A 23,314-nucleotide genomic window follows, 5' to 3' on the forward strand; every position below is an offset into this window, starting at 1 on the left:
TAGAAATGTCCTTGTTTTTGATAGAAAAGCATATTTTTGACCATTTAAAAGAACATCAGATTGACCTGAAATACAGTGTAGACATTGTTAATGTTGTAAATGAATATTATAGCTGGAAATGACAGATTTTCTTATGGAATATCTACATAGTGTAACGATTGTCGTCGGGAGAAGGAGAGGAGAACCAAAGTGCAGCGTGGTACGTATCCATAACTTTTAATCAAGATGAATACACAAACCAAAACGACCAACGAACAGTTCTGACAGGAGCAACAAACACTAACCAGAAAATAACCACCCACAAACACAAGTGGGAAAACAGGCTACCTAAGTATGGCTCTCAATCAGAGACAACAATAGACAGCTGCCTCTGATTGAGAACCATACCAGGCCAAACACATAGAAACAGAAAACCTAGACCTACAACATAGAATACCCACCCACATCACACCCTGACCAAACTAAAAATAGAAACATACAAAGCAATCTACGGTCAGGGCGTGACACATAGGCATACAGAGGACTTGTGAGCCATCTGTTTCTCAAACTAGACACTCTAATGTACTTGTCCTCTTGCTCAGTTGTGCACCGGGGTCTCCCACTCCTCTTTCTATTCTGGTTAGAGCCAGTTTGCGCTGTTCTGTGAAGGGAGTTGTACACAGCATTGTACGAGATCTTCAGTTTCTTGGCAATTTCACGCATGGAATACCCTTAATTTCTCATAACAAGAATAGACTGATGAGTTTCAGAAGAAAGTCTTTGCTTCTGGCCATTTTGAGCCTGTAATCGAACCCACAAATGCTGATGCTCCAGATACTCAACTAGTTTAAAAAGGCCAGTTTTATTGCTTCTTTAATCAAGCACAACAGTTTTCAGCTGTGCTAACAAAATTGCAAACGTTTTTTTTAATCAATGGGCCTCTGTACGCCTATGTAGATATTCCATTAGAAATCAGTCGTTTCCAGCTACAATATTCATTTACAACATTAATAATGTCTACACTTTATTTCTGATCAATTTTATGTTATTTTAATGGACCAAAAATGTGCTTCTCTTTAAAAAAATAAAATAATTCGAAGTGACCCCTAACTTTTGAACGGTAGTGTATATTTGGTGAAACTGTCCCTCAAATAGTTTGCTTTACTATGCTAATTTCCAATAGAAACTGTGTTCCACTTTCACTCAACACTAATCCCGCCCTGACTTTCAGGGTGTGTCTCATACACACAGAAGTCACACAGAGGGAAATGTTGTGGTCTACAGTATGTGTAGGCCTAATGACAATGCTTTTGATCAATGCTACTGTTTACAAGTGAAGGTCCCTGTTAAATGTTGTCGGTGAAGAGCAGGGAGACACCAGAAATGCATGCAGTCAGACCAGATTTGGTCTCTGTTGCCAAAACACACCTGGGAGCCTTTCCTTATGGAAGCACACACTGCTCCACTACATATTAGTAGTTACACTAGAGGTTACATGGGTCTGGTATCTTAGATATGTTTCTGTCACTTTGGAAAAGATGGATCATCTTCATATAATGCAGAAGTTTATTTTGCCAGCCAAGCTCCACCACAGTATTCCTAGTGGTGTGCTGAATAGATTGCGAAGCACTGTGGCGGTTTCTATGTAAGCAAACATGTGTGGAGAAACAAATTATGTGGTGTGGTTTTAATAACCAATGCAAATTTTAGAGGCCTAGTTGTTAAGTCAGTTGGAGAGTGCATGCAATGTTTTGCAGCTGCCTGCAAACTATTTTCCTGCCACAAATGACAAACTGCCACCTGCTGGAGATTCCCTAAAATACATCCTAAGAAGTTCTGCACTTTTTGTGTGTTCTGAACCCGTGAAAGGAAATCCCTGATCTTACATCATTATAGTTTGAAATGTTTGTTTACTTTGTCATACTTATGAGTTCAGTCTGTATAGGACAGTAGATGTTGACTTGTTGGAATGTCATTATATAGCATTCTGTCATATTCTACACAGATTAGATCAGGGATGGGCAACTGTTTTTGGAACTCAGTCAGGGTCTCAATGTACTTTTGAGAGTTAGAATAGTAGAATACACAAGGTGCAATTTAGAAACTTGGTTGTGCATCAGCAGTTTTTCTCTTGTTTTATCAGTCACTGACAGTCACTCAATTAGCCATGTCAGCTAACAATTTTTAGACTTGTAAATTAGTCTAGTCAGCTATCTAAACTTATAGTAATTATGTCCGAATCCCGACCGTTCATGCATGGCACGTGCCCAGGGGCCCTGACCTCCAAGGGGCCTCCATTGATTTTGTTAGTCACTCTCACTCAGATATCACATTAACATGGCATAAGTCATGGCAAAATGTGTAGAATTGCAGGAAATGTACTTTAAAACTGCAAACATTTCTCTGCACCCCATGGCAAAATGGATTGAATTGCAGGAAATTAACTGGCTAAATAGATATCTGTCCCATGGCAAAATTTGTGGAATTGCATGAAATGTGTTATACAATTGCTCAATTCTCTCTGCCCCATGGCAAAAATTTGTAAAATTGCAGGTAATTAACTTTAAAACCAACTTTTCTCTCTGCCGCCAAGACAGGGGCCAGTACAATGTTTTGCCCGCAAGGTGGGGGAGCCCCCCAACCAAATCTCGCTTAATGGCCCTACACACCTACACGACAGAGCGTAGTTTTCACACGTAGTTCTAAATACTTTTGTTTGGCTCAAATTGTGGAACGGAACATATACGACGCTCCGTCGCTCTGTTTGCGTGAAGTGTGTAGCGGCCTTTAGTGCCCCCAAAAGACTAGGGCCGGATCCATCAAAGTTGCCCATCCCTGAATTATACTCAACGACTGTGGAATACAAACTGACTGTTTGGGGTCTGGATCCAAAAAAGGATTGATTGTTAGACATAACATTTTCTGAATATGAATGATCTAATCTCACCTCCAAAATATAACTCAAATGCATACCTCCATTTTTTTTATTTCCTCAGTCATCTGTCAATTGTCATTGTGGACTTGTAGGGATGCAAAGGGGTTTTGTTTGGGGAAGCAGCAACCTCAAGTGTCAATAGACTGAATTGCTGTTTGAAAGTAACTTGTGGCCTTCATTCATTTCTCCTCTGCTATTGAAAACCAAACATCACTGCAACATTTTGTTTGTTTGATTTTATGAACAGTTTAGATCTCCAATCTTAAGTTTCACCTCATCGCCTGACTGACCATCGCTGCGATATGTAGGCTTTTTATTTTCTCCGTTTCAAATCAAATGTTATTTGTCAAACACATCAATTTTATTTTTTAAACTAGGCCAGTCAGTTAAGAACAATTTCTTATTTTCAACAACAGCACAGGAACGAACAGTGGGTTAACAGCCCCTCAGGGGCAGAATGACAGAGTTTTACCTTGTCAGCTCAGGAATTTGATCTTGCAACCTTTTGGTTACTAGTCCAACACTCTAACCGCTAGGCTACCTGCTGCCCCAATACAACAGGTGTTACTGTAGACCTTACTGTGAAATGCTTACTTACAAGCCCTTAATCAACAATGCAGTTTTAAGAATAATAAGAGTTTAGAAAAATATTTACTAAATAAACTAAAGTAAAAAATTAAAGAGCAACAATAAAATAACAATAACGAGACTATATACAGGCGGTACCGGTACGGAGTCAATGTGCGGGAGTACAGTTTCGTCGAGGTAGTTGAGGTAATATGTACAGTACCAGTCAACATTTTGGACACACCTAATCAGTCAAAGGTGTGTCTTAACGTTTTATTATTATCTACATTGTAGAATAATAGTGAAGACATCACAATATGAAATTGCACATATGGAATCATGTTGTAACCAGAAAAGTGTTAAACAAATCAAAATATATTTTGTATTTTAGATTCTTCAAAGTAGCCACCCTTTGCCTTGATGACAGCTTTGCACACTCTTGGCATTCTCTCAACCAGCTTCATGAGGAATGCTTTTCCAACAGTATTGAAAGAGTTCCCACATATGCTGAGCACTTGTTGGCTGCTTTTCCTTCACTCTGCGGTCCAACTCATTCCAAACCATCTCAATTGGGTTGAGGTCGGGTGATTGTGGAGGCTAGGTCATCTGATGCAGCACTCCATCATTCTCCTTCTTCTGTGGATCTGTTGGGGCGGTATGCAAATTGTAGTGGGATGATGGTGTTGATGTGAGCCATGACCAGCCTTTCAAAGCACTTCATGGCTACAGACGTGAGTGCTATGGGTCGGTAGTCATTTAGGCAGTTTCTTGGGCACAGGGACTATGGTGGGCTGCTTGAAATATTTAGGTATTACAGACTCGGCCAGGGACAGGTTGAAAATGTCATTGAAGACACTTGCCAGTGGGTCAGCGCATGCTTGGAGTACATGTCCTGGTAATCCGTCTGGCCCTTCAGCCTTGTGAATGTTAACCTGTTTCAAGGTCTTAATCACATTGACTACGGCTAGCATGGTCACACAGTCATCTGGAACAGCTGGTGCTCTCATGCATGCTTCAGTGTTGCTTGCCTCGAAGCACGCATAGAAGTAATTTAGCTTGTTTGGTAGGCTTGTCACTGGACAGCTCGCGGCTGGGCCTCGCGAGCATCGGAGCCGGTGTAGTAGGATTCAATCTTAGTCCTGTATTTAAGCTTTGCCTGTTTGATGGTTCGTTTGAAGGCATTGCGGGATTTCTTATAAGTGTCCAGGTTAGAGTCCCACTCCTTGAAAGCGGCAGCTCTACCCTTTAGCTCAGTGCAGATGTTGCCTGTAGTCCATGGCTTCTGGTTGGGGTATGTACGTACGGTTACTGTGGGGATAACGTCATCGATACACTTATTGTTGAAGCCAGTAACTGATGTGGCATACTCCTGAATGCCATCGGATGAGTCCTGGAACATATTCCAGTCTCTGCTAGCAAAACAGTCCTGTAGCTTAGCATCTGCATTATCTGACCACTTCCGTATTAAGCGAGGCACTGGTCCTTGCTGCTTTAGTTTTTTCTTGTAAGCAGGAATCAGGAGGATAGAATGATGTAGCCCTCCGCTTGTGCTGAGGTTTCCTGTGTAACTGTGGCCATGGCTTCCCTGGCCTTGTTGTCTCGAGCTACAGCTCCCTGCTAGTTGAGACCTTACTTTTCCTGACAGGATGTCACCATGATGATGATGCAATCCCCACACGCCCGCTGCCTCTCCACCGTTTTCCCAACAATCAACATGGTGCCAGAGACCCACCAACACCATCCACTGTCATTACATATTCTAAAAGGACCCTTGCCACCAGCCCCCACTTACATGTTTTTGTTCTCCCTTTTTTTCACCGTTAATTTCCATCGTCACCGTTCTCAGTCATGCCAGAGCTTTTCTTCTCACTGGCTGCCACATTCTCCTCCTGTCAAGTTGCCTGGAGGTTTCCCTGTCACAGACTGGCAGGGTGGAGCTGCTGTGGGTCCTGCCTGCCTTTGGGAGATGTTCATTTGGAGTGGGGAGCTGACAGGCCTGACAGCCCATCCCCGCAGGGCTTTGTCATGTGATTCAAGCCTCCCTGCAGGCTCTCTCAAGCACCCCTTTATTCCTCCATACAAATGAAGGCATGGGACTGGCTTTCATTTTTCAGCCAATCTGCATGCAATGGCTGAAACAAAGACACCCCGTCCCCCCCACCCCACCCCACCACCAGGCAGACTTTCTTAACAGGCTTGGGAGATTAACACCGGTTGCTCCTGGTTTCTGGACTTTATTTGCTGGTTCTCTCATGCTGGCGAGAGTTTCTACTCTTTCACAATTAAACAGCTACATCCCTCTGTTTTCTGAAATAAATGTGGGGTGCACCTCCTCCCTGCATATCTCAGTTTCTCACACAACCGCTCTTTGATTTATCTAGCTGGGGGGAGGGTGCGGATCTGTCTTGTCATATATATAAAAAAATATATATGTGATATATTTTTTTTATGCCATTTTTGTAAATTATGATACACACCCCTTAGCAAGTATGAATTTGTGTCATGATTGATTTTGTTGATAATGTTGTTATCTTATAATGGTTTTTATCTGCTATTATCTGAACATTCCATTTTCCTTAATTTTCTCTAGGTACAAGTGATCCTTATGTCAAGTTCAAACTGGAAGGAAAGACGTTTTACAAAAGCAAAGTTGTGTATAAGAACCTGAATCCAAAATGGAGTGAGTCCTTCTCTTTCCCCCTGCAGGATTGGGAGCAGGTTGTCGACGTGAGGGTGAGTATCCCATTAATCTGTTGTTTTGACTTACGTTGTCTAAGTAACACCTACACATGCACGACAATGTACTTATATTGTCTTAAAAGTGTCATAGCTATGGCCTGCATAGGATACACAACTGGCATACAATAAGAGTTAATTGTGCCAAAGCCTGATTGACATACAAAAACCATATTTTATACTGAGTATGGTGTTTCTAATTGCTGTAGGTCTATGATAAGGACCGTACCACTGATGAATTCATGGGTTCCAGCACAATTGTGATCAAAAACCTTGAATTAGACAAGTGAGTAATACACACACTACTAATCACTCAGCCTGTATATCATCTAGTAAACTGCAGAACTTCTTGTGTAGGCTCAATCTGGTAAATTATTGTATGTGTCTGTATCTCTCTCTGTCCAGGACCAGTGAGATGGTGCTAAGTCTGGAGGACCCCAGCAGTCTGGAGGATGACATGGGCGTAATCGTCATTGACACATGCCTAACTTTCAGAGGTTCTACGATCAAAAGACCAGTAAGCCTCATTTGATTGGAGTCTCTAAATAATGTTGCATCTCAGATTTTCAATCTCGATATTTTCAAGTTCGTCCATAAATGTTTATATCCATTACAGAAACGGCACCAGAAAAATATAAGAAGATTTAGGGTAGGACATTGAATTTTCTACTTTCTACTTGCATATTTTTGTTGTGTAATTGTAATTCTAGAAAGTGTTCAATGCCAATATCTGGCAATGTGTCTATTGCTAGAATAGATATTCACAATACTAGTTATACTAACAGTATACTCCTCATTACTCGTCAGATGAGAAATCCAAATATGGCTGATATTGTGCCTAATTTCCAGCAGCAGGGGGCAGTATATCACTGCATTATAAACGATGATCATGACAAAGAATGAAGTCAAGTCCTAGGATTTTTGTTTTTGTGCATGCGTTTTCAATCTTTATTGTGTGAAATAATGTATTTCTTAGTTAATGGGGTTAACTTCCTTGTCACATTGCCAACGACAAGTTTTGTTTTTGGAATTGTATTGTGTGAACAATGTCAGACTAAACCAAACATTAGAATGATCTAAACATTTTAACTTCATATTTACATGTTAAATAAGCACATTTAGGAGTAGAGCCTCTTTGGGATTTAATATACAGCTCTATCTCTTTTGAAGCATTGCGATTTAGGCTGAAATTGGAGGCAGTTAAAGTGTTTTGTTTTTTAGACTGACGCTTCTCTCATTACGGTGATTGTGGGTTTATTCTCACACCTATTCACTCGCTACGTCTGCCACAGTTTTATCTCCTGATAGGCCAGTAGACAATCTCCATTTGATGTTAAATAGATAAGAAATAAAACACATTTCATATACACATTGTATGCTCTGCAGATGGACAAATGAACAGACAAAGAGACAAAAATGTGTGATCCGACTCTCCCGATGTTCCTCTGCTCAAATTATGGTACAAATGTAGACTTCTGCAGAGGCAGACGGCAGTGCCAAGATTTGTCTGTAGCAGTATGACTATGTTAATTTTGTGACACGATTGAATTAATATTTTTGATAAATACAATATAAAATCCTGTTCCATTTAACACCTATCCTGGTGTCTGGGACTGAGCACTAAGCTCTTAGTCATTCTGCATCTCCCAGTGCTACTCCTCACTCCTGTTCACTCTCAGTACAACTACCACAGAGACAGTGAATAGAAAATGCCACAGTAAAACTCTGTCTCTGTGCGTTGTGTGATAGTGTTTCTGTCTGGAGGGGACTGTGTGGGAGAGCGGGGGCTCTGCTGTTTGAGGCACGTTGCCAGTGTGAGATGCCGAAGATTCGTGACGCTGATAATTCCCAGGCATAGTGGGCAATAACCCAGATGTTAGGATGTAATATCACAGCTGTGGATGGACAGAGCCGAGTTACCAGCCAAATGGACGTAGGTCTGAGCCCATCCTGCTCGTCCCCATGCTGTCCTAGCATATGGAAGCAATCGCAGACCCTTTAAGGACCAGGAATAGGGATAGACTCTCTTTAGGGGCCACTTACAGTTAAGTGGAATTGTTTTGTTGGCCGCTGAGATAGAAATGTGTCCAAGATAAACACTTGGCGGGCACTGCTTCATGTCGCTCCTCCACTCCGCTGTGTTCCCCCTCTTTAAAGAGGAGATGAGGGATATTTATAGGGCCGAGCAACACTATGCCGTGGTATTCCATGTTAATACAGATCCCTGAGACATACAGGCTTTGATCCCCAGTGGCCTGGGCACTGGGTGACGGTGTGGGCAGGGACCCCGGAGAGGAGGGAAGGGACAGGGTGGCAGGGGGGCCATATCTGGGGCTGGGCTGGGCCGTTTGAAGCCGTGCCGGCCAGGGCAGCAGAGGGAGACAGAGTATCAAAGAGGTCGGAGCAGATTACAGTCCTGCTCTTTAATTACAGTCAGCCCCACACATCCCCTCTCTCTCTGCTGTTTGTTTTGAAAGAGATGGCCTATCACTGCACAGGCTCAAGGGAACTTTGAACACATAGATGCGTATCAAGGCCTGTTTCTCCCACTCTGTAGAGCCTCAGATCTATCTCTTTTTAAGCATTGTGATTTAGGCTGAAATTGGAGGCAGTTAAATTGTTTTGTTTTTTAGACTGACGCCGCTCTCATTATGGTGATTGTGGGTTTATTCTCACGCCTATTCAGTCGCAACATCTGCCACAGTTTAATCTCCCGATAGGCCAGTAGACAATCTCCTTTTGATGTTAAATAGATCCTCCCCGTCTTCCCCTGTGGCCCGGAAGGACGGTTAGATTTGGGAAAGGCTGTCCTTGATGTCTCTGTGTTCTGACATCCTGGACATCTTGTTCCTCTCATCCCCTTCTAGCTGATTTTAGAGATTTGATTGGATAATTGAGATTTAGTGAAGAATAGCCCAATGTGTACAATGCTGTATATGTCATTGCCAGGCTTTATGTACATCCATGCATAATTTGCTGATGAGAGGGCTGTGTGGTTGGTTTGCATCATTACTCACTGCGGCCGGCTGTCTCCTGTGCAGTATGCCAAGTGTCCTGCCTCCCCACACTCTGTCTCTAGGTCTGTGATGAGTGGGACTGTCACAGCCAGGGACATCTGGCGGCTCTGCTCACTGACACCCCCCTCTCTCCAGGAACCTCTCCTCTCCCCACTGACGTGGCTCTGCTACATTCACTGGAGAAAGGCTAATGTGCTCAAACAGATAGAGGCTGTAGCCCATGCAGTCCATGCAGATGAGGTGCCAGACTTGAGGCGCCGGTGAATAGTGGGGTAGCCACTCAGAGGGTTTTGTCATGGAGGGTGTCCTAATGCAGCTGTGTGTCCATGTTTGTGTCTCCCAGGGAGGCCAGAACCATAAGGGGTACCAGTCCCAGCCCCAGGATAAGGACCAGACCCAGGGTTCAGCTGAGGCCACCAATATGAGCCAGCTGTGGGGTGGCGTGTTTGGTATCACCCTGTTAGAGGGACAGGACATGCCTGAATACGGCCAGGGGGACGTCTATGTGCGTTACAGACTGGGAGAGCAGAAGTACAAGAGCAAGGTGAGCTTATTTCTCAATCTATTAGTCCTTTTGCCTCCTCCCTTCCTTTTGTCTCTTCCCTTCCCATTTGCACATGCTCTCCACCCTCCTTTCTGCTGCTAATTTCTTCTCTCTCCCCTTTCTCTCCTTCTCACCCTCACTTTCTTTCTCTCTCCCTATCTTTCTCTGTCCCTCCCTTTCTCTGTCCCTCCCTTTCTCTCAGCAGGTGTGTGTCAGTGTTTTTCCTCCACCTTGGTTCACTGGAGCATGGCAGAGCAGCTCATTAGACTGGGCATCTCTCTGCACCATGCTCTCCTTCAGGTGGAGGGCTTCACTATGCTTCACTTGATTTGCATACCCAGCAGGCCCTGCTCGTCTACCTCTACTTGTTGGCCTCCCTCCTGATGATTCTGCAGCGCGCCAGTCTTGTGTTCTCATGTAATTTCTTTGTAAACCTCTCTGGTTTTGTTTCGGCTTGTTTGTTTGTTGAACAAAGCTAATTCTAACTGGATGCTGTCAGTAGTTACAATCCTAGAGAGGAGGCTGAGGAGCGCTCACACAAAAACCCCTTCTCTCCTTCCCTCTCCTCTCCCCCACCCCGTCCTGGTCGCACTGAATGAAAACTAAATCCACCTGTCATGTAATGTCTGCTCACTGTTTAAACCTGACACCGCTTTGCATCAGGCCGTGTGTGTTCCAGTGCCCACCCACACTACAGTACTGTATCAGCACTATGCTCTATCGCTCTCTCCCTCAGAACCTGTGCGTTCAGGCCAACCCTCGGTGGAGGGAGAAGTTTGACTTCAACAAGTATGAGAACTGGCTGGAGCCACTGAAGGTGGAGGTGTTTGTTAAGAGAGGCAGGAAGAGTAAGGAATCCTGGGGAATGTTAGTATGGCCTTGATTGTCTGATTGTTTGTTATCTTGACTGTTCTTTTAAATGGACATTGTTCAGCCGTGATATTGAAGGCTGATACCGTCTTGTGTGCAGGTTTGAGGTGGACCTGTCCAAGCTGCCAGTAAACACACAGCAGCTCTACACACAAGCCCTGGACCCAGGCAAAGGCAGGCTGATATTACTGGCCACCTTCAATCCCTGCAGTGAGGTCTCCATATCAGACATTAACAAACCTCCCCTGGAACAGCCAGACGAGAGGGACCAAATACTGGAGAAATATGTTAGTATCTTTAGGGAAATATTACTACTTATTCATGTCACTGTTGACATTTTACATGCTTGAATTAGTAAGTACAAGCAGACAAGTAAATACATTTCAAAAGCTATCTATACTAACTTGTGGAATACTAACTTGCGTTTATACATTTAACTAAGACTGATGGTATCATTTTACCTTTGCAGAGTTTGAAGAACTCTCACAAAAGTGTGAGGGAGGTTGGCTTCCTTCAAGTCAAGGTTTTCAATGCAACAGATCTCACATCAACTGATCTCAATGGTGATATATCACTCCACTTTTAACCATTCCCCTTTGAACTGGTGACTTTCTATGGCTGAGTCCATCTACAATTGCACACACAGTGTAACACAGCTTTGTTCTTTCTTTGCAGGGAAAAGTGATCCATTCTGTGTACTGGAGCTGGGGAACAGCAGGCTACAGACTCACACCATCTACAAAACACTCAGCCCTGAGTGGAACAAAGTCTTTACATTGTACATGCGTTTTTCCTTGGTCTTATAGTGTACTTTGTAAACATTAATGCAAATGAATGTATTCATTCAGATCTGGACTAACTAGTTATCTGTTGACAGCCCAATAAAGGACATCCATGATGTGTTGGAGCTGAAGGTCTTTGATGAAGATGGAGATAAAGCCCCAGACTTTTTGGGCAGAGTTGCCATTCCACTACTCTCTGTAAGTTGGGGATCCTTTGATTCATAATAGTTTATTCATTGACATTGACAAGTTGTAAAACATATCATGGGTCAGAGAGGAAGGAGCATCTTCACTAAATACTAATGTGGTGCAATTGATTGACATGCATTTTCTAACGCTGCAGGTTCAGAATGGACAGCAGGTCACCCGGGGGTTGAAGAATGAGAACTTGAGGGGTCCAGCCAAAGGTACCATCTCACTGGTGATGGAGGTCCACTATAACCCAGTAAGAACTCACTGGCTGATTCTAGCCAAGCTCATGCTCTTTGACAATTGACCCAATCATTTAACTTACTGATTCTATAATGATTTCTCCCATTGCATTGAGTTTCCTTTTCATTGGATATGTCTTTGACAATTTGTAATATCTTTCTCAGGTTAGAGCCGGCATCAAAACCTTCAAACCAAAAGAGGAGAAATTCACGGAGGACAATCAAAAATTCTCCAAAAAGGTTTGCCTTCGCAATGAATGTTAGGCATATAGAATGTAAAATTAATGATTTATACACATAGATACAGGTAGATACAGTTTGTTGGATGAAGGAGTACTGGAACATGCTGCTTAAATCACAGAAACAAAGCTTCCATAGGCAAGCAGCATATTAGCTTTGATTGGTCATAGTCTAACTATTTGGCTCAAGACAACAAACCCGAAAAGCCACACAGCAGCAAATAAGGCCTTGAATAATCCTGATTTTGAATCATACACATGAAGCTTTTATCAAATCATGCTAGCTGCCATTTTGTTTGGATTATTTCCCATTAGGTCCTTGCCCAGAATATCTACAGAGTTCGAAAAATCACCATGGCAGTGCTGCATACGTTACAGTACATTAAAAGCTGTTTTCAGTGGGAGAGCACACAGCGGAGTATAATAGCCTTCCTGGTAAGTCATTGCCCCATGTTAATGAACTAGTTCCAAGCCTTGGGCTCTGCAATTGGTGTATCCTATTTCACTGCAGCACTATTTCAACACCTTTCTTCTGTTCATCTGCGGTAGATGAGAGACCAGTACAATATGTTCAGGTATAGGCCTACTTAGATTCTTGTTACTGTTTCTCAGTCACATGCTCCCAAGAATTGACACGGCTAGTCTTTATCTCCATTCTGAATTTGAAAGTAAAGTACAAGCTGTGCTATATCCTTTAATTCAAACCCCACTTGGCTTCCTTCAGTGTTCTTCTGGCACTAGGGCTTTATGTGAAGGCCTTGGGTCTGGCTGTTTGGTCATCTGACTTCTTAGCTAAGCTCTCTCCTCCTGGGGACGGTGTCCTCTGTGTGGAGGAGTAGTGACAGTTGGCCTGGGAGATTTGAACCTTGTTTAAATGTCTCTGTCTAGCTGTTTTAATGAGGCATTGTGATCTAATACCCTAAACTGAAATAATCTTCATTTCACCCTGTGAATCTCTCAACTTAAAGCACATGTAATGTCATCATGAATAAGAGCATCCTCGTGCCATAAAGCCCTGGCAGCATCAAGTCAGGGTGAGGAAGCGGTCACAGACAGGGTGTGTGAAGATTCCTTTCTTCACAGCCTTCATTCCTCTCTATGTTCTGTTTCGGGGGCGACGTGTATTTCATACCTGGTGTATTCTATAAGCTCTGCTCACTGATCCTCAAGTGGATATCCCCTCAGGCAATGGCCAGTCTCACGGTATCAGTACAGGTATGGACACAGACAGACAAGGAGACAGACTGGCAGACTGGCAGACTGGCAGATAGACAGAGACTGGGAGGGAGAAAGGCAGGTAGTCAGCAATGCGGGCAGGCAGGAGGGTAGGCGGGCTGACGGGTGACAGGTCAGCGGGATAGGGCCATCTCCTGGCCCCCACCTATAATTAGATGCTCTGCAGGCCACCAGAGTGTGTGGTGGCACACTCTAATCTTTCATTTCCACTTCCACTACACCTGCTGTTCAAGACCAGCCCACAAATAAGAGATCTGAGAAGGGAAAAACAAGGCTTACTCTCTGGCATACTGTGACCAAAAAGATGTACTTTTTTGTTGTTGCGTATTTGTACCTAAAGATTAACAGTTTGAAATGTTTTGTTGAATTTGTGTAAGAGCTGAGTGCTTCTCTTGCAGGGATGAAATGGTGTGTAGTTTTAAAATGTGTTATCTTGATTGTGAGTAAGATGGACAGTTTGTGGACAGCACAGCTGTACCCATGCAGTTCTATTTAGAGACAGACACACTGCAATAGAGCAGTCTGGCTGTCTGCAGTCCACTGAGCCCTATGCTTTCCTCTGGAAAATGCTTTCCTCTTTCCTCTGGAAAGCATAGCGCTTGTGTTAAAGGTGTCTGCCAAGACTTGCCTGAGGAGAGAGTGAATCAGCCTGCTGATAAATATGCAGTGTTTATCACCCACTCACCAGCAGAAAGGAGTTAGACTGGAGAAAAGTTCTGATTTCTAATCAGGCATCGCATCCTCAACACCTCACTACATGAAGAGCAGCAACAATCAAAACCTGAATATGGCCTTTGGAGCGACAGTCAAAGAGAACTATTGAGTATCAACACAAACAGACAAAAGCCTTGCCATGTGAGACAAGTGTGCAGCCAAGGGGCCTTTACAGCCATTGCAAGCCCAGTGGCGTACCATTACACACGCCATTGCCCTGGCCCTCTGTGGGGTCAGCCACAGCACAGCTACACGAGGACCACTCCTCCTCCCAATTTGCAATTAAGTTTGTGTTTGGAGCTGTCTGAAGCAGCATGCCACCGTGTGCCTTAATGAAACGAGCTACCTCTCCTATATTTATATCTTTAGGCCCTGCTAATAGGTAACTGATTCAGACACTGACAGATGGCCTCCGCTTGCCTCTAAGATGTGCATAATTAGAGGATTGTCTTCTCTTTTCTACAGCAGCACTCTGCCTCTGCTGCTTCTCAGAATATGCTGCTAGGAACGGCTGCAGTGTTGGCTCAGCCTTTAATATACATTACAATACATTATTTATCAGCCTTTAATATACATTACAATACATTATTTATCAGCCAGACAGACCATTGCTGCCGTTTTACACCACATGCATCCTGTAATGCATTACCGCTGATGTGGTTTCATCTCTGGACTGTGGGATCCTCCGCTAGTGCCTTACCAGAAAGCCTTAGCCGCCAAGCCGCTGTAAGTCCCATAGGCTAATGCTCTGACCTGCTCAAAACATGCAGTCAATTCAGGGAATGTGGATCTTCGTGTGTGCATTATGAAATACCTTTTGGTATATGTGAAGTATTTTTTGTTTGTATGAGAGATTTGTCTCACAAAAGGAACAGCGCAATCTAGTCTCCCATGAGCTGTATTGGCAATGTTTCGACCCTTAGGTCTGCATCAGGTCTGATCCATGTTAACAGAGGGAATTATGGAGAATATAATTTAAAACAAAAACGTCTCAGTCACATAACTTTTCCCTTCAATTGGCCAGCAGCATATCACCCTGCATCTCACTGCTGGCTTGCCTCTGAAGCTAAGCAGCGTTGGTCCCTGGATGGGAGACCAGATTCTGCTGGAAGGGGTGTTGAAGGGCCAATAGGAGGCACACTTTCCTCTTATCCCCACCCCAAAAAAAAGAAATACCCCAGGGCAGTGATAGGGTGCCGTCTTTCGGATGGGACGTTAAATGGGTGTCCTGACTCTCTGTGGTCGCTAAAGATCCCATGGCACTTATCATAAGAGTAGGGGTGTTAACCCCGGTGTCCTGGCTAAATTCCCAATCTGTCACTCATACCATGATGTCCACCTAATCATCCCCAGCTTCCAATTAGCTCATTCATCCCCTCTCCACTGTAACTATTCCCCAGGTTGTTGCTATAAATTAGAGTGTGTTCTCAGTCACTTACCTGGTATAATAATGGTTAAATAAAAATTCCCTCATGTTTGGCAATCAGAAAAGTGAGTATTCTGAGTAGACTATTTAAACTGTTTTAAAATCAAGATGGCTCATCTTATAATTATAATGCGAAGAGGAAGCCTGTTAAGAATGCAAACTTCTGCAGCACTGTCATTGTTTGCAGGGCTTGAGGTTACTGATTCTGATTGCGTAATCTCCTTTGTAAGTGGAGTCTATACTATTTGAAGTTATACCTTGGATTTTCCACCCATAGGTTTCAGTTTCAAAATAGCAACTTTCTAATTAGGTAATGTTCAAATAATATTTTGCAAGCATTTAAAAAAACTTCTGGCAAAGCCTCATAAACGTCTTCATCGGTAAACAGAAATACAAAGAACAAATTTGGATTTCTTTCAGCGCTTGTTTATGCTACAGTAATGAGCCTAGGATGTGCCTTTTTCTAAAGTTTGTCAATGACCTGTTCCCTTCTTCTGGGAGAGAGAGAGAGTGTGACAGCTAAAATCTTCATCAAATAACTCCATTTTGAATGTGCTCCTCCCCAATACTGAGCTAGATGAATGTGCCATACATCAGCAGCAACTGCAGAGAGAGGGGTCACCCAGAGTTCTTTCCTGTAGATATTTCCAGTGCCTGTAGATGGAGGTATAGCACTGCTGAACTATGTAGTGGAGAGCCTGATGGGAGATAACTCTTCTCCCAGCTAGAATTCTTCATGGGAAAAACTGTAAAAGTGAAAGCCTCCATTCTGTGGATCTGCTGGACCAACAGAACAGAAGTTTCTCAAACATACTATGTATTAGCATGTATTAGCCAGACATATTAATCTGTTTCAGAGGTTTAGAGTTGAGAACAATTTAGATTTAGATGAAATGGATGGAGGTCCTCAAAAAAATAAAAGGGATTATTTACACATGAAAGCTGATTTTGAGCTTTTCTGTCATTAGAGCGCTTTAAGTATTTAAGTATAATTAATATTTTAACATATTAGGTGGTCTCGTCTGTTAGGAATTCTGATTAGAAAGAAACCTGTATACCTTATGTGAGTATTTGAACAGCTTTCTTTTTGACACTGCCAGGTAGCAACTGGTTTAGACATCATTTGACAGCCTGTGAAATGCTGATTGCCTCACATCACAGACTGTAAAGATGGCTGTTGATGAATGTTTGATGCGGTGCAGCTGAAAAACTGTTGGCAACTGCCACGGCTGCTTTTTTTGGCTGATAGAATCCTCATCTCCCAGATGAGAGCAGGATAGGGTCAGATCTGGATCCAGAGGTCCCAAGGGACCACCTGTGAGGTGTCGCGCACCACGCCCGCTTGCCCCCCAGCCGGGCCCATTACCCAGAATACCAGGACGGCCAGGATCAAAGCCATAGTCAGTGCTGTCATAATTATTCTATTTAACACCGTCCCCAAAAATGGCATGTTTGGTGAGCACTGATCTGTCCCTTTTTGGTTTACTGCGATGCAGTAATGCAGTATGTATGACCAGAAGAGTGTGATAGGAGTGTAAAGTCAAATTGTATACATGCCTGTGAAACCTCTCGTTCCTTTCTCTGCATCTGTTTTCTTTCTGTTGAAACAGTTGGAGGACTGTGTGTGGCTCGGCTGGCCTTAAAAGACTGGGTTCTTGCGTCTCGGGGGTTACACTCTTAAACTCTATGGCTGTGGGAGTTCTCACAGAGTTTGCAGTGGGAATATGGCAGGGAGGGAGAGGGAGACAGCCCTTCATGGTGATGTGTGCATGATTTTGAAAATAGTCTAAGATGTATTAATTATTAAAGAATGGGATATCAGTATCCACAATTATTGAGAGCCGCCTTCCTATTTTAAATAGTCGGTACTGCTATTGAGGTGCCACATTGGATGGCAGTGTGTCAGTTGACAGCTCTAGAGGCTAGCTGGTAACCGTAACCTTGAGACACGTCCTCTTATTATACAGAGAGCCTTTCTCTGGCAGACAGTTGTCCTCTCTCAATTAGAACGTTAAATAACATATTTTCTGCAAAATAATACACTTGTTATTTTCAAATTTATTTTAATAATTAATTGTCTTGTATTGTATAATATATTCATTTTCATTACAAATATAAAGCAGTATGAAATGATAATTTCAGAGGATGAACAAGATGATGTTGCTATGAATAACACTGCAGCCCTCTGTGTTGGTGCATCCGCCATGGTGCTTTGTCTGTCCCTCCGTAGCGCTTTAATATTGTGCTTATTTTGGCCCCAGATGAAGTGTGCTCTGTGTTTAACCCTGTGGTGTGTGCCGTATCGTAATGACTGCCTCTAACATGCTCACCGCCTCCCCAGTCACAGAGGACACCTCTCCCTAGAGCCTGTGACCTGACCGTGTCTGTGTGTGGCTGTAACGGGGCAGACCTCGGCCCGTGTGCGCTAACATGTCTGTGAGCCGAGCTGACAGGGAGGGAAGGGAGCGAGAGTAAACGCTACTCCCTCCCTCCCCACCTCCTCGGGGGAAAAGGCTCTCATGAAGGATCTGTCACCCAGGAGGTCGTTCAGTGTTAACGCTCCCGACACAGATTAAACACTTGTGGCCAGTGCTGGAGCTTGGGGTTGGAGTGGTCACTACTGACAGGCACCACGGGGCCCCTACTGACCGCCCTGGTACAACCCTGGTCCAGCCCCGCTCCACCCTGACTCCAGACCTGCTTCAGCATTGGCATGTGTCAGACAGGCAGGGAGACAACGGCCAGCACCGGTCTTGCAAAGAAATGCTAATGCCCTGCCTAGCGCTGCTGATCTTCTCTTGTCTTCCCTTCCCTTTGATAAGGAGCCCGCTATCGCTATACTGTACTAGTACTGGCATCCTTACTAGCAGCCACTGAATTTACTTAACATTCCTTGAGTTGTAAGCTTTCAATTTCCTTATTTATGAATCATTATTGAATTAAACTCAATTAGATTCATAACTGGATGTGAAATTAATTTCCAGATTCATTGTTCGAATTAAATTAAATTGATGGAGTTTACATTGAAATGTATTGCCTTGTTTCATGGCATACTTAAAAGCCATTGCAGTAAGTAAAACTCAGATTCATATTGTTTTATTTTTTAGATATGGCTTGGATTATCAGAAACTTGTCTATACCAATGGTTTATTTGTGTGTACTGTGCATACATTCTTTAGTGGTCCGAGCTGCTACAGATGATACATTCATTCTCAAGAGGGATATGAGATTTCCCCTCTCTCTCTTTCTCTCTCTCTCTCGCTCTCCCTAGTCAATATGACTTGAGCTGAGCGTATGTGAAATATTTATTTAGCGTTAGCTCTGAGCACCATGGCTGCCCACACCATCTCTACCTGCCCTGCAGAGAAATCTCATCTGTGCTTCCTCTCTGCCTCCGACACCCCCTGAAAGCCTGTCCCCTTATTGGCCCGAGCTCACCACAAATTACATGTCTAATTTCTCTGCGTTTACAGATGCTTTAAAGCCTGCCGCCGACTAGCGTCTCCAACATCAGCCCTCAGCTAGACTCTCTGTTCCAGCCTGGCTGAAAAAAAGGCCTGCGTGAGCCGAGCATCCACTGGTGCCTTTGATTCATTATTAATCTCTTTTTTTTGTATTTTAATTTGAGGAAGCAATGCAGATTACTCCCACTGCCCTTGATTTCACCCAGAAAATGTACATCTATATCAGAGTGGCGATTATGCAAGGTTTTTACCCCTCTTTACATTACACACACACACACACACACACACACACACACACACACACACACACACACACACACACACACACACACACACACACACACACACACACACACACACACACACACACACACACACACACACACACACACACACACACACACACACACACACACACACAGGAAGAGAGAGACAGATACCCCTGGAGCCTGTAGTCAGCCTTGTTAAACTTATTCAGCTACGTTCATGTAATCTGGCATCCATCCACAGCCCCACTGACTGACCCCCATAATGCTAGTTGGCTCTATCCTCTCTCTGCTCTGTTTTTCTCTTAGTTTACAGTAGCTTTCCAAGCTCAACCAAAGATAGACACAGAAGAGATAAGAATTGCCCCTTTTTATAGATTTCCTATAGTTACAGTATTAGAGCTGCTTAGTATTGTATTTGTAATTACGGTGTCCTCTTTAATGCAAGCTTAATGTCAGGGTAATAATGAGTGATACACTATTGGTAATAATTGCTATAATTGTAGGATTAAATACATTCAATGATATGATTCTCCATAACATCACATTTCATTAGTTTGGCACATACAGTATATGTTTACATGGAGCTGTGTATATGTGCAGGATTTGGCAGCCCTCCTGTCTAGTGTTTAGTCAGTCAGTCAGTCGTCTGGTTGGTAGAGTGGGCCCTCTCTCTCCCATTAATCAATTTGCAGGATGGTAGAAACTCTTGGAGAAGGCGTCTTCGACCTTTTGTTCCTACTGCGGTCCCCTCTCCCCCTCCTGGGAGAGTGTGGGTGGTGTGAGCTGCCATGCTTGCTCAGCTTTAAGAGTTATTTTATTCACACTTTTAATCGCTGAGTGCTTTATTATTAGGTGCTGGATTGTGCTGGCCAGGGGATCTGCATGAGAAGACGCAGAATGCATTTACTGAAATCATATTAATGGCACTATAAAACAAATCTGTCAGCCTGTTGTTAACCCCGCTGGCAGAGTGGCGCTGCCCAGGGTCGGTCCTTCTCCAGGCGCTTACAGGTGGCTAAGGAGAGTACATCTCCATCACCTAATCCACTGCGCGCTAATATTTTTTATTCATTCATTGTTAGACACCCCATGCATAATCATGTAGGCATTTTTCAGTAAAATGGTGTTTGTCAAGGGAGGTTTCCTACATTAAAGACACTCCTCCCAGACACACATACTAACACTTGTTCAATTACAAGTCGTTCATTATCCAATTCTGCTGTGTGTAAATGTACCGTTCAGGTAGATCATTCATTATTAGCTCCCCTGCTTTCTGTTTGTTGCTTTCTGTCCTTTTAGTGAAATAAATGACTGCTTTACTGCCAATGTAACATATCAGTGTTGTAGTGTTTTGGACTTTAAGGTTCCCGTTGTCATGTGTAATTTGTAGTGGGATAAAAAAAACTACGATAGGACTGAAATGAAATGGAGCCCAACTTTGAGGCCCATTAAAAGGTGGATTATTTTCAATATAAATGTACACTTAAGCCTGACAGGTTGCACTTTGTCCACCCCGTCCTTTAATCACTCACGCTCGGCACTAATAAAACATAAACCACTTAGCGAGGAATTAGTTCTGTCTCCATTTCACAGAAGCCTCAGAGAATGTGAGGAGACGGGGGAAAAGATATACCTTTGCCTCTGCTCATTAATGAGAAATATCTGATGGTGAAGAAGCAGCTCTGTGAGCCTGAGTGAAGGAATTCCAGCGGCTTTCCCAGATGTTCACAGTTACATTTTTATTCGTGTTTTTTTTTAAAGCATGTAAATTCTCTAAACACGAACTGACACACCGCGAGGGAGGAATTGTGGAGATATTTCTGACAGTTTTGGTTTATACCCTCATTTAGGTGCTCAGTTTAGACACAAGGCATTGTATTTCTCTAGCCTTTTATCTTGTCCACCAAGCCAGAGCGTGGTGAGCAGAAATTTGCATTAGTGGGCGATTATGAATACCTGTGACAGATTCTCTCTACTGACTCCCTGGGAGGAAATGAATTGGCTCCCATTGTTGACTTGCACAGGAAGACAGAGACCAGGCAATTAGACTTTAGTGGTTAATGTAGCAGCTTTTGCAGGGAGGGCAAGGGGGTTCAACATTCCTGCTGGGCTCATGTCAGTTTCCAGGCATTTCTTTTTGCGGGAATACTCTCAATATGACAAGCTACCTGTCCAGTAGCCTGCTGAATTCCTCTGGGGTGAAAATTGTGTTGGTTTAGAATAGCCTCATGGGAATAGAGGTGACAACATATGACGTAGGTTATTCATAAATAGAAGCAGACATGCTGAAGCTACTTCCGCACATCATGCAAATTCATAGTTTACCTTTAGGTTTTCCCACCAGCGTTAGTTGTGGATGCGTAATTCAAATAATTTGTTATGGAGAAATTGCAGTAACATATTGTTCATATTGTGTCCTAACATCTTGGTCATCCCACAGTGTTGTTCCTACACTTCTCATTACCCAGATATTATTGAACGATAGTAAACCTATGTGATGGGGAAGCCTAGGGCTGGGAGAGACCAGTGTTTGGAGCATTACTCATGGTTCACATTTCCCTGGAGGCAGTTTGAATCCATTGAACCCAGGCCTGGCGTGGAAGTAGGTAGACTGCCCCAGAGCCAGTAGGGCTGGAAACAGGCTGATATGACAGGACCAGTCTGCTGTTTACAGGGCTCAAATGGAGGCCTGAAGGCCCAAGCGGTTCACATCCTGTCTAAGGTCTAAGTCAAACATATTGTTTCTACTGTAACAAGCCCCCAGCAGTCCACACTCAAATGGCACAGCATGCTATTGTAGAGAGCTAGTGTAGTGTTCTGAGAAACCATCCCACTCCTCATTCCATTGGGTGTTGTAGGTTACTAGGTTTGTTTTCTTCTAGCCTTATTGTTAAGTTCCTCCTCTCATGAAAACAAAGTTGAAGAAAGAGGGGAGTTTTTGTACCTTTCAAAGAGTAAATCATATTTTATGATATGGAAGGGAGAACTTATATCCATTACAAAAGAAAATGGCCTCCTCAGAAACGGGTAAAATGTATGTCTAGGCAGAGTGTTACACAGTAATAGATATAAAATAATACTAACTTTGAGGACTTCATTTCTTCATTGTCAACTTGCTGGTGTGCTCCTCCTCACACAGTGGATCATTTCAGCTAGAGCCAAACTCATTAGGCTGTCACTAAATGGGTTTAAATGCAGCCGTCCAATTAGTGCTCTGCTGTGAAGTGCAGTGGGTGTTGTGTGCTGTGCTTACCACCGCTTCTTTACAGAATTATGAGGGATTACTCATTCAGTGTGATCCATCTTATTTCTACCAGGGGTCTTGGCTTTTCTCACTATCATCACTGTGGAGGGGTAAACGTTGCAAATGCTTCTCCAGTTGCCATATGTTCCTAGTCACAGTCAGTCAGACAGCCCAAATTCTTCCCAGTCTAAGAGGGTTTGATATGCTGTATAAAATACAGGATTCCATGCATACCCTTGTCAGACTTTCCCTTCTGCATAAAGGCACACTGCCAGCACTGTTATTGCTGTAAATAAATGGGATTTTGGAATATAAAAAATTATCCCCAAATGCCTCTCTTACCTCCCAGCCACTAAGAGGGGAAACTGATGCTGTGTAGTGTAGTGGCGTAGCTTTGCATTCTGCTGTGCTCTTCATGGGGCTTGGGCGGTAGGTAAACCCATTATGTTTATTTGGAGAGGTGCATGCTGGGATGTGTGGGGTGAACAGGACATTGTGTCTGGGCTTGGGTTCTAGCCCATGTTGTATGACGGCGATGCCACCCTTCGTGCTGTATCCGTGCTGTTTGTGAGTCTCACACCCCACTTTCTCCCACACTATGCCTCTCCCCGACCTCCCCCTGTCCTTCCAGACCTTCATGGTGATGGTGTGGACCTGGGAGCTCTTCATGATGCCCATCTTCCTGCTGCTGCTTATCGGCTGGAACTACTTCCAGGTCACCCCGGGGAGGTTCAGCAACAATCAGGATCTGGTGAGTGTCTCCTCCTACTGTACTGTACTCTATACAGCTCTGGTCTATCCTACACACGTCATAGCAGCTCTTCATGTCCCCCTCGCCCACTCACTGGTCAGAAGCATACA

The 23,314-nt window shown here is 43.6% G+C and overlaps 1 protein-coding gene across 6 annotated transcripts in view; it reads left to right on the forward strand.

The window, feature by feature from the left end:
- mctp2a (multiple C2 domains, transmembrane 2a) overlaps nucleotides 1-23,314 on the forward strand; it is a 48,642-nt gene that overhangs the window by 5,709 nt on the left and 19,619 nt on the right. For 5 of the 6 annotated variants that reach the window (XM_071343306.1, XM_071343309.1, XM_071343310.1 and 2 more), the window contains 14 exons: nucleotides 6,072-6,214; nucleotides 6,427-6,503; nucleotides 6,623-6,734; nucleotides 6,834-6,866; nucleotides 9,578-9,778; nucleotides 10,515-10,645; nucleotides 10,749-10,935; nucleotides 11,118-11,211; nucleotides 11,324-11,426; nucleotides 11,526-11,628; nucleotides 11,774-11,875; nucleotides 12,027-12,101; nucleotides 12,416-12,535; nucleotides 23,085-23,204. In XM_071343306.1, the coding sequence (XP_071199407.1) occupies nucleotides 6,072-6,214; nucleotides 6,427-6,503; nucleotides 6,623-6,734; nucleotides 6,834-6,866; nucleotides 9,578-9,778; nucleotides 10,515-10,645; nucleotides 10,749-10,935; nucleotides 11,118-11,211; nucleotides 11,324-11,426; nucleotides 11,526-11,628; nucleotides 11,774-11,875; nucleotides 12,027-12,101; nucleotides 12,416-12,535; nucleotides 23,085-23,204 (1,601 nt within the window). The remainder of the gene's footprint in view (nucleotides 1-6,071; nucleotides 6,215-6,426; nucleotides 6,504-6,622; nucleotides 6,735-6,833; nucleotides 6,867-9,577; nucleotides 9,779-10,514; nucleotides 10,646-10,748; nucleotides 10,936-11,117; nucleotides 11,212-11,323; nucleotides 11,427-11,525; nucleotides 11,629-11,773; nucleotides 11,876-12,026; nucleotides 12,102-12,415; nucleotides 12,536-23,084; nucleotides 23,205-23,314) is intronic. The other variant, XM_071343307.1, reaches the window with a different exon arrangement.

The sequence above is a fragment of the Salvelinus alpinus genome, chromosome 15, assembly GCF_045679555.1.
Source record: "Salvelinus alpinus chromosome 15, SLU_Salpinus.1, whole genome shotgun sequence".
Lineage (NCBI taxonomy): Eukaryota > Metazoa > Chordata > Actinopteri > Salmoniformes > Salmonidae > Salvelinus > Salvelinus alpinus.